Source organism: Mycteria americana, chromosome 3 (assembly GCF_035582795.1).
Source record: "Mycteria americana isolate JAX WOST 10 ecotype Jacksonville Zoo and Gardens chromosome 3, USCA_MyAme_1.0, whole genome shotgun sequence".
NCBI classification, from domain to species: Eukaryota; Metazoa; Chordata; class Aves; order Ciconiiformes; family Ciconiidae; genus Mycteria; species Mycteria americana.
The window spans coordinates 56,840,261-56,854,322 of record NC_134367.1 but is presented as its reverse complement, the minus strand read 5'-3'; the positions used below and the strand labels follow the sequence as shown (position 1 = coordinate 56,854,322).

General features: G+C 43.4%; 1 protein-coding gene across 1 annotated transcript in view; it reads left to right on the top strand.

Moving 5' to 3' along the window:
- The first annotated feature begins 1,316 nt into the window (after positions 1 to 1,316).
- The window catches only part of CEP85L (centrosomal protein 85L), a 158,092-nt gene continuing 145,346 nt past the window's right edge, over positions 1,317 to 14,062 (top strand). The window contains exon 1 of the mRNA XM_075498626.1: positions 1,317 to 1,360. Coding sequence (XP_075354741.1) covers positions 1,348 to 1,360 — 13 coding nt within the window. The 5' untranslated portion in view covers positions 1,317 to 1,347. The remainder of the gene's footprint in view (positions 1,361 to 14,062) is intronic.

Here is a 14,062-nt window from a genome sequence, read left to right as displayed (position 1 = left end):
TGCTAACTTGCTTTAGTTGCTGGCACAGATGTTTCCTTTTACATGTGCATCTCCAGTGATTTTTTAGTCTGACATGTAGCTGTGTAAGCAGGACCTCCTGGAGTCTATGTCATGGAGCTGACTCAGCTTACAAACAAATACTTTTCCCTAATCACTAACCCTGCAGAGTCAGACTGAGATCCTAAAGGCATTCTGCAAGTTTCTTGACTAGTGCCCAGAAACACAGATTCTGTAGGCTAGATCTGCCCTTCAGCAATCCTGTACAACTGCTCTTTTCTGTAATTCTGCTGTCTTTTCCAGCCACACCATCCCTGCAAGATTTTTCAGGTGACAGAGCAGTCAGAATTTGTTCTTGCAGTTGCAACTTAGTTAACAGCATTTCATCCACTTGCACGAATATTTCATTGCTCTGCCACGAGGCTCTACTTTATCTAACCATCCAGTGGGTGCTAAACTGACTTTGACAAAAATGCAGATTTGAAAGTATAAACCTTGGTGAGGCAATCCAGTTATTAAAGACATGCCAAACTGCCTGCAGTATCTGATGTTATCAGAGCTTTTCCATGAGTTCACAGTCTTACGTACATACTTCTGTGAGCTGGATATTAATGGCAGCTTTCTGCATCTGTCAGATGCTAATTCAGAAACAAAAAAGAGTTTGTAGTTCCCGTCTTAAAGGCTGTGGGACGCTGGCACGGTTTCAGCTAGCCGTCTGCCCTACTATGAAACCCTGTTGTCAGAAGAAGGTAGGAGCAGGGTCCTGATTCACTGCAGACAAAGTTCTGCCTCAGCCGAGAATGCAAAGGCACGTGGAGTTGTCTTTGGACCTACTCGACCCATGATTGTGCACATCTCTTCTCAGTACCCTCTCTACCACACTGCAGCAAAAGACAGGGCAAGAGAGGTCTGAGTTAATCCTTTTATGAGCAGGAGGCAGTAAAAGGTCAGTATTGCCTTTAATAAAGGCAGTGAACACACCTCCAGATAAAATCAGTAATGAATGATAGCACACCTAGGATGCTTTTCATCTGTAGGTCTCAGAGCACTTCACAGAGGTAAGTATTGCTATTCCGAGCACAGAGCTATCATGAGTAATAAAGCCTTTTTGCAGCCATATTTCACATGGATCTTTGCTAAAGCCACTTCTCTCTACATGGTGTCTGTTTAAGATTTACATGCAAAGTACAAGAAGAAGGGGAGGCGGCTGTCAGTTGTTGCTTACCAATCCAGTGCCGACTGCCTGTGCACTTTGCAGCGGGTGGTTTGAGCTGCAGACGTGCAGCTTACCCGTAATTACCACAATTTCCTGTTACACTCATTTGAAAAGACAGCGCTCCTGAGGAAGTTATGAAGACGGCAAGTAAGTTGCTGCCTTAATTTCTGCGTGTTTCATTAAGAGTGCTGTCTTAATTATGCTGGTTAGAGCTTATTTACAGTGCTGCTCAAATGGTGCTATCTTTTGGAGGGATGAGAAGGCTTGGGCTTCCAGATAACATACGGGCAAATTCGGGTATTCTGCAGTCCTCTCAGCATGTTGCTCATGAACAGCTGCAGAAGAGTCAAGGCAACTTCTTCTTTTACCGGTGCTGAAACTGTGAGGAAAGTAGCTTAAATATTCAGTTGCAAGAAGCTGCTGCAGCTGGGATGTCAGATAAGAAAATGTAACCATTAGGAAATCTGTATGTATGACTGTAAGTGTTCCTTAAAGGCAGTAACTGAAAAAGCAATTTCACATGTTCAAATCACCGCGGGTTTTTTAAGTACTGAATTATTTATGCCTTCAGACGGACTGTCCCGACGGTTGTGAAGTGCGCACTAGAGAGCTCCCTCAGTGTTCACAAAACGGGTTTTTCAATAGGAAGGATATCTGTACCTTTTTGCTAGCAGTCATGGCTTCCTGCCTTTGTTAGGGGAAATACGGTGGAGAGAAGCAGCAAGTTTGCTGTCTGTCTGATGCACAGATAACCTGTTCAGGGCGCACAGTGTTACTGCACAGCTTGCAGCACAGATAGGACTGGTTTGACTTTGCCTGCGCTCTCAGGACAGCAATTGCCTTGCTAGTTACAGCTCCAGTGTGTACAGAGGGCTGAATATAGCTCTCAAATAAGGGGATTATCCAGAGAGAATATTAGGTGCTATACTTTTTTCTGGGCACACAACGCGTGCGAGGAAGTGTTGTGGGAAAAGCTGGGTTGCTAGGCAGTTGTTTTGCTGGTAAGGCGGGAACTAAGCCAACGCAGAGCAAGCCAGGGAGGCTGTTCTTTTCAGGCCACAAAACAGCAGAAAGCCTCAGCACCTTCTTTGCAATCCAAGTTTTCCTCTGTGTCTGCTCAGAAACCATTGATGCCACGTACCACCACTCTTTAAAACTGATAAACCACCTGCGACACTCTTCTCGCCACTCACCCAAAAAGTTTTAATTTCTTTAACACATCTCTGATCAGTTTTTAAGTTCCAGTTTACTCAAGCAAAACTTCCATTGTTACTTCTAGAACAAGTGAGATTTAGAAAAGGAAAGAAAGCTACTGATTTGAAAAGTAGCAAATGCAGAAAATGAGAGAAAAAATTATTATGGTTTAGCGTGTGAAATGAATAATAGAGAAAATAAATTATTTAGTTATATGCTCATCAGTGACACTCCAGGTTTCTTTGCATCGTCACTTTAAAGATTCATTCTGCTTAAGGTTGAGCAAACTAGAATACTCCCCTATACACTTACACTAACTTAAAACGTCATTAACTGAATATGAAGTGACATGTGAAGGCCCCAAAAGATCCCTGTAGTTTATGTGAAAACTGCAAGATCCAGAGACTTATGATGGCAGCCTTAGTAATAGGGACTAATTTCCATTTCTGAGATAAAGTAGAGAGAGAAGTACAACCCTTGGGCATTACACTGCATTTCAGTGGGCTGTGCAAGGCAACCTTAGGTACTTCAGCTGTAGAACTGGAAATCCAACGCCAGACAGCGGGAAGCCAGAGAGCTGCTCTCCGGGGGAGTCACAGATACTGTACCGACGCTCTGACTCTGATTTAAAGAAGAGAGAGGATATTTTTCAGTGCCGCTATCCAGCTTGTCTCCGTTGCCTCCTGTGAGTCTGCAAAAGGCTTTGTGTCAGAGAAACTACCATTGGACTTGGTGCTCGTGGGCATCACCACTGACAGTGCCAGCAGGGTCTCACGGCCAGACAAGTGTGGAGAACAGGATCTTGCATTCTGAGTCACCTTCCTGCTGTCTGGTGGCAAATTTTATTTTGAAGGATTATTGTAGCTTAGTGTTGGTGGTGCCAACCCGAATCTCTGTCAGTGCCAAGCCTGGCAATGGTGTGAATGGTTTGCCATGAATGCTCAGGAGGAGGATTAATTTCATGCAAAGGGGAACTCTCATTCTTGCTGCCTATAACACACAAGCTCTGTGATGGCCTGAAAAAACAGAAGCTGGGTGTCATCTTCCACAGTTACTATAGGCACCTTCCTTCATTTGCTTTGACATATTTAAGTTAATATTTCCCAAGTTGTGGCTAAGAACATTATGCCATCTTTTCAGCTCATGTTTGTTAGTTCCAATTTTAGCTAGCATATTAGCTGAATATAAAACCTTATTTTATTCACACACTAATTAATTTTCTTTCTTGCTGCACTTCATAAATAAGTCAACGTACAGAATTGTATTACAGAAGCTCTACTAAATAATAAATAATGCATTTGGTTTGCCACATGATTCTGTGCTTGTCTCTTCCCAGTGATCCTCTAATTCACAAAATGGTTTTTTTAATCATAGGGTATGTAAGTTAAGATTAGATTTTTTGTTGTACCTTTCATAAAACTCATGCCTATTCTGAACTAGATGCTTCTGCGGAGTTTATGCAGAGCAATATTACACAGAGCAAAAATCTTTATTTTATAATTTCTCTCTGAAGTTTTAGTTGTGTTTTTTTTAGTTATGTTTTTGTTATGAGTTAGCGAAGTTTGGAGTTGATAACCAGAGTGTTCTCCTAAACTCCCATGACTGTGACATACAGATTCTGGTTTTAAACACCTTCCAAAGGTGCTAGAGGAGCTCAGAGGCTAGCTATTCTGTGTCTGTCGTGTACTTCACCTATGTGAAATCCATTCATATTATCTGCATGCTTCAGGAGATCAAATGGTTCCGTTGCGAGGGCAAGGGTCTAGAGAGCAGTTTGAGAGAAATGTTTGTATATTGAGTGCTGACTGGACTATCCAGATGCTGATAGCTTGCAGGAGTAAGTGCAGATGTGGAGCCAAAAACTAGTAAGTGAATGATTGTTTCTCTTCAAAAGCTTCTACTACAGCATCTACATGTGCATTATAATGTTCAAGCTAAATAGAAAATTCACCTAAGATATTCCAGCTGGTATTGATAGTATTGAGAGTGATTCTCCCCTGAAAACTCACTTGCCCCTTGTTTATCTCAGTGACGAAGTTTCCAGCAAATCTCTTATTGCTTCATAGCAGCATGAGCAGTGAAGGCAAATCAAGATATTAATAGAAGATGCCAGAAAGACCTGTGACAAAACTGGACTGTGAGAAGATGGTGAGCCACAAGCCTTTGGCACCAGCCCAGAACAAAGTGCAGAGGAATTCAATTAGTCCTGAAAAGTTCTGCCTTGAATATGCTAGGAAAGTGGCTAAGGTACCCTTGATGTTAGAGGATATCCTGGCCTGTGAAAAGGCAGAGGCAGTGGGACACTGTGAAGGGGCATATGCATTATGAATGGGAAAACCTCAAAAACTTTGCAGAAAATGCAAGCAAACAGCTACGGTGGAAATAAACCAATTTGCCAGAAACTTTGAAATTGCAGAATTATCTTCAGATTTTTCAAGCTGAGAGAGGTATTCAAAATAATAAGGACTAAGAAGGAAGTACTGCCAGGCAGACTTTAGATCACCAATGCTGAACATTTGATGATCTCAGGAAAAGGCACCCTAAAGACAATACAATATTCAAAATATAGACCTTTACAAGCAGGATGAGGATGAGGATTGTGTTGTGCTGGAGAAAGTTAAGAGTATCGTCCAGAAGTTGCTGGAAAAAAAGGTCCAAAGAGTGGATGGCTCTGAGCAAGATGATCCGGAGGAGGACGAGCTGGTCTGTTGAGGAAGTCACATGTGCTATATAATACGCAGAAAGAAAAAAAAGATTCTTAAATAAAGAATGAGGAAAGTAAATTCCGTGGATAGTACCTAAAAAGGTGAGCTGCTAAGCTGCACAAGTCACCACAGATGTCTGATCGGTGAAATTAAGTCCTTCTCAAAAGACTCACGGTACGGAGGAGTGTGTCTGAGGAACAGGCCACTGCTCAGTGTCTGGAACTGCCCAGACTTGACAGCTGTGAGCTGTTTGGTCTGCCCTAGTAAAACACTTTGTGGTTCACAAAGCACCACTCTGGAATCACTGGTGGTAGGCAAGGTTGGCTCCCAAAAGCATCCCAGGTGTGGTGAGATCAGTGGTCTTGGCAAACTGCACAGGCTTAGCAACTGGTTCAAGGTGATAACTGGCAGTAGATAGGATATCTGTTACCTCCCAGTGCTTTCCTAGCCTTCCTGGAGAAACTCATTAATGGAGTTGTAATGGCAGAAAGGGTCGCAACAAGAACATCTGTTTTGCAAACACAGAGAATATAGGTTTGAAGAGAAAGGTCAATAGCTTCCTCAGACTGGTGAATTACTTGAACTGCTGGTCAGTGTGTATAAGGCATGGCAAAAACAGCGGCCTTCTGCAATGGAGAGGAAAAGAATTACATGGATATTAACAAGGCAGTGGCGTAGCTGATGTGCATCATCTTCTGTGCAAAGGCAGCTTGATCACATAGGACAGCAATTGTTTAAGGAAACCATGAGGGGTTGCGCAGGGGAAGTGGTCTTGGCTTATGCAGGGTCTCTACAGAGGGAGAGATTAATAATTTTCAACCTGTGGTTTACAAGTGTCTGGGAATGTATGGACTAAGTCCATGAAACACCATGTGAAAAAGCAAGCTTTGCTGTCAGTGAACAAGCATTGGTGTTGAGAGAGCAGAGAAGAGGATTAGCGAAAAGGACAGAAAGAGTGACATGTGTTGCAATTTAGTTCCACCTATAAATGACTGGACCAGATCTGTTAACTCTCACAGCTCTCCCTGGCCCTGTAACTAAAGTTGCTTTAATAATACAGACCTAGCATTTGCCTTGAATCTAAAATGTTGCTACCAAAGCTTTTAAATTTTCCAATGTGCATCATCAGTACCTAAACTGAGGCTGGACTACGCAGTGCCTTCATCATCCTCCGAGTCGCTTCAGGCATTGGTCATGCCTCTATCCCTTTCTCAACAGTCTGCCAGGAGGCAGAGGTTCTCATCCAAAGATTATTGCATCTGCTGCTGACTCTGATGGAAATACAATAGCATTATCCTTAAAATACTGGTGAGTTGTGTGGCAGGATAGCATTTGTTAAAATATTCCTCTGCCTTGTTTAATTAATTTGTATCGCTTAGTGTCTTCATAGTTTTAATTTTTCCATCTGCTGCCCTTAGATTTATGGGCAACAGCATGGTGTCCCCTCTGAAAGTATTCCTTGGAATAGTTTGTGCAGCGATGTCTTGTGAGGGCCAAGGACACAGGGTGCTGAAATCTTATTAGCCCTCATACAAGCCGAAGTCCTTTCCGAGAGGTTCTTAAAAGCATGCCAATAAAATATCCATAAAACAGATTGACAGAAGGAACATATACTGCAATGAAATGCACAGGGGAGAAAAGGTTGTATGGCAAAGATCTCAGTAAAAGTGCTAAGAAGTAGATGTAGCTACCTTCCTTTTAAGCTCTTCTCCTTTATAACGTCCTCTTCTAGGAAAGGTGCCGTTTTGCCCCCTTCGTCCGTTACCATATACATTCAGAGCTGCTTGCTGGTTCTTAGTATCGTACCATCCTTTTCAAATGCCGATGATGCATTTCTGTTCTCATTTCCTCCTCTGCACATATGCGCATGTCACACACACACCATACAGTCATATTCTGTTGAATCTTCTGAGATAAAAATAATAGGAGTTACCCAAGGGAAGGGATGAAGTAAATGGCTCAGAGGACCAGAGCCCAAAGTTTTAAACAACAGCAAGAATTAAGAAACTGATGCTATAGGGAAGTAAAGACATTTTAGAAAATGAAAAACTGAGCCTTAATTTCTGACTGTGGCTTTCAAAGCAATAATGGTTTCCTTCCCCCACTCCTCCCAGCACATAGGCACATCTTTCCCTCAAAATAGCAAATTATGATGACTACAGGACAGAGAGAGAGCCAAAAGATTTGCTAATATATATTCTACACATACCAGCGGTGGCTATGTCATACAGAAAAAATGCATGGGATTTTTTTTCCGTTTTTAATAGCAATAACCAACAGAGGTCAGGGCATGTCCTAAGGTTTTATCGACTGTTTGGAGTTAATATCCTCGACCTTACTTATGGACCACCATTAGCTCCCATCCAGTCATTAATCTACAGGAAACACCCTGAACCGTAGTCACCGTTTCCTACATAACAGCAGTGCAAATCAGGAGAAATGGTGTTTGAAGAGTCGGTAGAAATGCTACCCTGTACCTAAAATGCGTGTCGTGCAAGAATAAGGGCAGGACACGAAAGCCTCCTGCGCACAGGACCAGACTGATTCTTGTGGGACACAACGCTGTCCTTCCACTGGACATTCAGGGAAATAGGTTGACCTCTTCTGACCCTCTTCTACACAACAGCCTCACCACCCACAACTAAGTTCCAGCAGGAAACATTACGTGACAGCAGCACCTCGAGACGTTATGGCATAGACATAGAGTCTTTTCTGTCACTGTTGACTTTTTCTGTATTTTTTACCCCTCTGTTATAATAGATTAGCTAAATGTGTCATCTTCAATGAGTGACATTTCTTCGTGCTTGCAGTTTGTTCGGTCTACGAACGAAATTACACTCCCTTAATCTCTGAAAAATTACAGGCTGTGAGTAAGTGCAGCGTAAGGAGGACGGTCTCCGGGAAAGCACAGATGGAGTCTGACAGAGTAGAGCTATGGAAACTACATAAATAAAAGCAGAATTGTTTATAAATATTTCCCTTTTTTGGGTGTGGGTGTGAGCAATTGCATTATTTGAAGACACTTTTCTCTCATAACATCTTTTTTTATCCTGGGTGCTGCAGCGGGCAGGATGGCTGTGGGAGCTGCGGGAGCCCCTCCAGGGATCGCAAGGCAGCGGAGGAGCCCCGGGAGCCCCCGAGCTGGATCTGCAGCGGAGCCCGGGCGCGGGGCAGAGCTCTGCCTTGCCCAGTGCGCTCTGCTGAGCAGCCAAGCCAGGAAGCTTGGACAGCCCCTCCGCTAATGTGACTTAGCTGCTTCCAGCAACCAAAATAGTCCTCCTACTGCCGCCAGCTGACTTTGTAGCCAGTCCCGTCCTGTCACTCAAGTGGTTGCAATTGGAGCTTTCGGCACGTAATCAAAACTTGTGTGATGAGGAGAGTGTTACAGTTTCACATAATAGAATTTGGTTTTACTTCAATTTACAAAACAGAGCGTTATAAGCAGTTAGGCACAAAAACTCTCCTAAAAGAGCTTTGCTTCCAGACTAAGAGGTGACTTTACTCCTGTGGTGGCTGCGGTGCTTTAAAAGCACACCTCTCCATTTTACATAAACTGCCTCTCGCTTTTCAGAATGACACCGTCCACGCTCATTAACTCAGCTTCCCAAAGCTCCCGGGGTCAAAGCTGAGGGGCAGCACCACGGCGGGGAGCAGAGGCTCGGAGACCACCGGCCCGGAGGTCCCCTAGCAAGGGGAAGCTTCTCCTCTGAGCAAACGGCCAAGCAAGGTAGATGGGGAGAAGGTGAGCCGGGAGGAGAAGGCATGACCCCAGAAGAGGACATACAAGTAGAGTGAGGAGGAAGCTGAGAAGAGGATGTGATTGACCAGAGAGGACAGGGCACGGGGAAGTAACAGCCAGGCTCATGAGAGAAACTAAGCAGAAAAAATATGAGCAAAGAGTTAGTCTCAAAAAAACCCATACAATACGTGCCCAAAAGACAGAACTGATGGTATGTGTGTGAATATTTCTAGCAGTTTTTTCTTAGTTTTGAATAGATATTTCCAAAAGCATAGTAGTATGATTTTACTATATTATCTTATTATTTAAAAATCTTTTGTTTAGTTCATCTGGACAGTATCCAAATAAGAATAGTAATGTGTATTTAGATCTTTTGTTTTGGACATCTGTTTTACACATATGAAAGAAACACATCTCTGGTGAGCGGTATTGCTAGAGGTGGTGAGGATGAGTAGCCCCGTGTGGGTATTCCTGCTGGCACTACTCCATGGGGCCCAGCCAAGAGGCTGAGGTTATTCAAACGCAGGGTGACAGAAAGATTCTCCTCTGCAAAACTTGCAGGGCTTTTATTCTCCTTTTATTCCCTGCTTTTAAGCCTAGGAAGCAGAGCAGATGTCATGAGGGCCACGCTTACCGCATCGGGCCCCATGGCCTGGCACTGGCGTCGGGAGGGGCACGCGTCCCAGGCTGGAGGCCAGGTGATGTGTAACACCTGCATGGGGGTCTGCGTCTCAGCCCGGGGCACCCATCTCACCCTCCTTCCACAGGGCCAGGAACCGGTGAGATGCCATGGCCATGGCTTGGGGAGATAGGGAAAAACTGCATATCCTGAATTAAAATCTGGGACAAAATAGTGTTCTGAAAACTTTGAGCGGCATGCTCAAACATGGCAATGTTTTCCAGGACTGTCCTGCCTGGTCACTCTATCTGTGTCTCCAAGCCAGGCCAAATGTCCACTCAGGCTTTCCTCAGGTTTAACTGATGATTTCCTGGAATTTCCCATTAGTTACAGCAGGAGGAAAAAGCATTTGATAAGACTTAAATCAAAGATAATTAAGTTCGCTAAACTGGAAATTCCTTTATTTGTCTAACTGTGATCATCATGGGGCAGTTCAGAGGGAAGTCAGGAGGCACGCAGGCTGCTCTGCTGGTCCACAGCTGGGACCGTCACTGGGCTGCACTAAGCCCTGGGGAAGCAGCAAAGTGGGTGACCAAACCAGAGAGCAGGGCTGGACACCAGAGCCACAGGGTCGGACACTGAGCTTTGGTGTTAGAGGGGAGCGGGACTGAGGAGCTGGGTTGGAGAAGAGCTGAGCGCTGATCCTCATAGGGATTGCTGGAATACAGTTCCCTCCTCTCCCGTTCCTACCTTAACCTTTTAGTGCTTCTGGTTTTAATTTTGCTGAGGCACAAAAGGAAACATGGGTTGCACCAACTCATACGGTTTCTAATTTAGCTTGTACATTGGTGCATGGAAGAAATTAGTGCATACTTAGCCAGGATGTGAACATATAGTTCATTAGCTACTTTGTACTATATTTTTAATGGGTGTCCTTAGGATACAATAAATACTACAGTAACTTACTCTGCTTTCACAGTGACCATGCAAAAGCCTAGTGCAGACTAGCTTGTGGGCTGTAAATTCACACCCTAGCTACTGCACGCTAACTTACGCACTGTAGACAAACCCCGACTTAAACCAGCATCACTTCTCTGCATAGATGAAGTTTATTTGCTTGTGCTTGTCGTTCCTGTATGATCAGGCATCAACTGCAACTGGAGCCTCTAAGTGGTTTTGTAATAGAAGCAGAATAATAATGATAACTAATTGAAGTGGAGTAAATTGGGTGTGTCATTGTAAGCGTGCTGTCAGATGAGGTAAGGAAATCCGTTCATTTGTAAGCTGTTAAATGGAGACAGACAAAGACCCAGTTCCACTGTTTAATTTCTTAACTCACGTGCAGGAGAATGGTTGTGGGTATTTCTTTTATTTCCAACCTGTCACAGGTGAGGCACAGCTCTTCCACTGGTATTCAAGCAATACGTTGTGTGCTGGCTGGAGGAATCTGCCATTTACGTTTCCCAAGCCCTCCGTGCTTCTGCATGCCAGGGAGCTTTTGGCTCGCACGGCCAGGACTTGAGGAAGTGACTGTGAAGGCAGGTGATGAGATGGGAGGCATTTTTCTTCAGTCTATTCTCTGTCCAGCCCAAGCTCCTGTATTTGGAGGACTTGCAGAGCTATTTGCAAGAGCCAGGAATGCTGCTGTGGAGACAGCCAGTCCCTCTTTCCCCAAGCTATGGGAGAGCCATTGCTTGGAGGCCTTGTTCAGTGGGAGTGGTTTTAATGGGATAAACAAGCACCCCGAAAAGTTCCCTGTATTGGACATGGAAGGGAGATAAAGGTTAACTTGTTGTAATTAATCAAGGCTATTAAGGCAGAGATAATTAATTCCGTGTTTAATTAGGAGATCATAGCTGTGAAAAGGGATGTTCCACAGGTTAATAGTTTTCTGCGGTGTATAAATGCCAAGACCAAATTAAATAGCTTGGTAAAAGCAAATACTGAGGTGAAGAGGTAAAAACACACAGTGTGTAACACACATGGGCTTGTAGTAGCATGATTTTATTTTGTCTTGGGAAAAGACTGAAAGGGTTTGAATATTATTATCGGAGGCTGGTAAGTAACACTTGACCACGCCATCATTAATCAAGTGCCACATTTTGAGTTCTTTTTGAAAAGGCCATTTATTTCTCTATAGCCTTACAATCATAAAAATCTCCTTTTTAAAGAATCAGCTAGTCTTAAAAGAATATTACTTGTAAATAATGCTAGCTCTCTAACGGCCCACTAGACAGGATGACACTCTGGTATCATTGCAAGGTAACATCAGAGAAATGGGTCTTTTCACAGGATAATGGTCCTGCTGATACATAAATATTCCGACATTTATGGAAAAATATGTCAAGGCAAAGGCAATATGTTCTTGTTCACTGCAAATAACCAAATAATTTCTAGAGCAATGTATAATTGCGTGCTTTGGGCTAAGTCCTCATTTATACAAAGTCTCCTTCCTTCTTCTGAATGCCCTCAGTGTAAATGAAGATTTTTACACAGTAGCTGCTGGTGAAGCTGCAAGTGGGTTTCTTTCTGTGCCGCTACAAACCATCTGCATTCTGAATGATGCTCTTCTCTTTGGTTAAAACATAAAGTTATCCAGAAAAATAAAGACGCCTTTATTTTTCCTTACCTCACCTTATCTATCACTCTCCCTTTCTGTCTCTCCTTCTCTGTAGTGGCAACTGCTGGGGAGAAAAGACCTGCTGCTACCACTGTCCCTAACAGTGTATTTGCCACGGTCTCTCCTCCCGATGCATATGCAGGTTTGCCTTATTGGCTTCCCGTCCTAATTTTTATCACCGTTGAAAATGCATCTCTATTTGACCTAGTCCTTTTCGATGGTCTTCTCAGTTTGCTGTGAGCTTTAGCACGTAACTTCACAGAAGGATGACATAGTTTATGTGGTTTTCAAATGAAAAGCACTTATAGGTACTATTTTTAGGGCTTTGTAAGTTCCATTTTTTTATTTGCCTATGTTTTTAAATACAATAGATGATAAAGCAATGTATCCCAACTGCAGTTTTATTCCAGTTGATAATGTGAGATACATTGCACAAAAGCAGTTTTGACTAGCTGTGGATTAACAGGAAGCCTAATCTTTGCAGGAGAAGGTTTATAAGGTGTCTCGTTCCTCACCTGTGTACTGCTAGTCACAGCCCTTTAGGGCAGAAAAAGGATAGCCAGGAAGGGAGGGGTCTTTGGGGAAGGGCCTCGGTTGCGCTGCGTGGAAGAGACGCATCGAGGTGATACCTAAACTCGGGGACCCAAGGTGAGCCTGCCAGCTCCGTGTTGAGGTTCAGCCTGGGCACCCGCCAATACCCTGCTCTATGCCCCGTCTGCCCTGGGTCCTCCCACCGGCAGGCGTGAGGGTGTTCAGACCATATTCCTAGTGGGGGAAACGGGGCTGAAATGTGCATTACAGAGACTGCCTGGCCATTGCTAGATAAAACATGGATCTGTTCCTACCCACTGATTCCCTTCCTCGATCCAGAGCTGTATGCTAGCTCACTAACAGCAGCCTTAGTCTCACTCAGTAGAAGAAAAAAATACCGAGACATGAGTTTTTAAAGGTCAGTTCCTGGCTTTTTATGAACTAATACTGCACTTCACAGACTTTAAACAGGCTTTGCTTAATTTCTCCCAAACATGTGCGTGTCAGCCTACCTTTGTGGTGAGGACACAGTTTCATGTTCTGTGACTCTGTAAATGCAGTATGGCTAAAGGTAAGGCTTTCATACAATTGTAAAGTCCTGTAAAATTTTATGGGGAGGAAACCAAAGCAGCGCCTTGTTAAGAAGCAGTGGTTTTGTAGATGCTACAGTAAACAGGGTCAGATATCCCACTCTATCATCATTTATATCCAGCCAAAGTATGTGCAAAATGTCAGTGTGAATATGCGAAATTCACATTTTCAAATTTTAAATTTTCAAAATGTGAAAATAAAATAAGGATTAATATAGTAAACAACTACACAGGTGCAGCAGGTTGTGAGTCAGTTCCATAAAACATAATTGGGTTTTTTTAAGATGGAAAAGTATAGCTGTCCTGCAAAAATACCTAGATTTTTACACTTATTAAATACAGTTAATACTGTATTGAATCAAAAGGAACTACCTTTTGATGGAAGAGCTCTGTTGCTGTTACTCTCGTGAGTCAGGCTTGATCAGTAGAATGAATGGAAGTGTAACGCAGGTAGTAATTCCTTTTCCATGTAGTCAAAAGGACTTCCTAAGTTCAAAATATGTTCCATGCAGATTGGAAAATTGCTACCGATAACTGACCAGAAAGAGAACAAGAGAATCAGAATGTACAGTATGTATTTACACCTATGAATTCATGATCTTTCTGTCTCCACTCTTTATATCCGAGTTGCAAGCCTTGTGCTGTGCAACTTCTGTTTGAATGCGCCACACCGGTGCAATGACACTGATACTGCAAACCACATCAGAACTGCTCCCAGTCGTGAATGAGTTGTGCAGGCATGGTGTCAAAAATAAGCCAGGTTTCAGGAGCCATCTTTTGTGTTAGGAATGTTGTCTTGGGCTCTAACGTTGCCAAGTGAAGCTGTGAGAGGGATGCATTGCTCCCTGGCA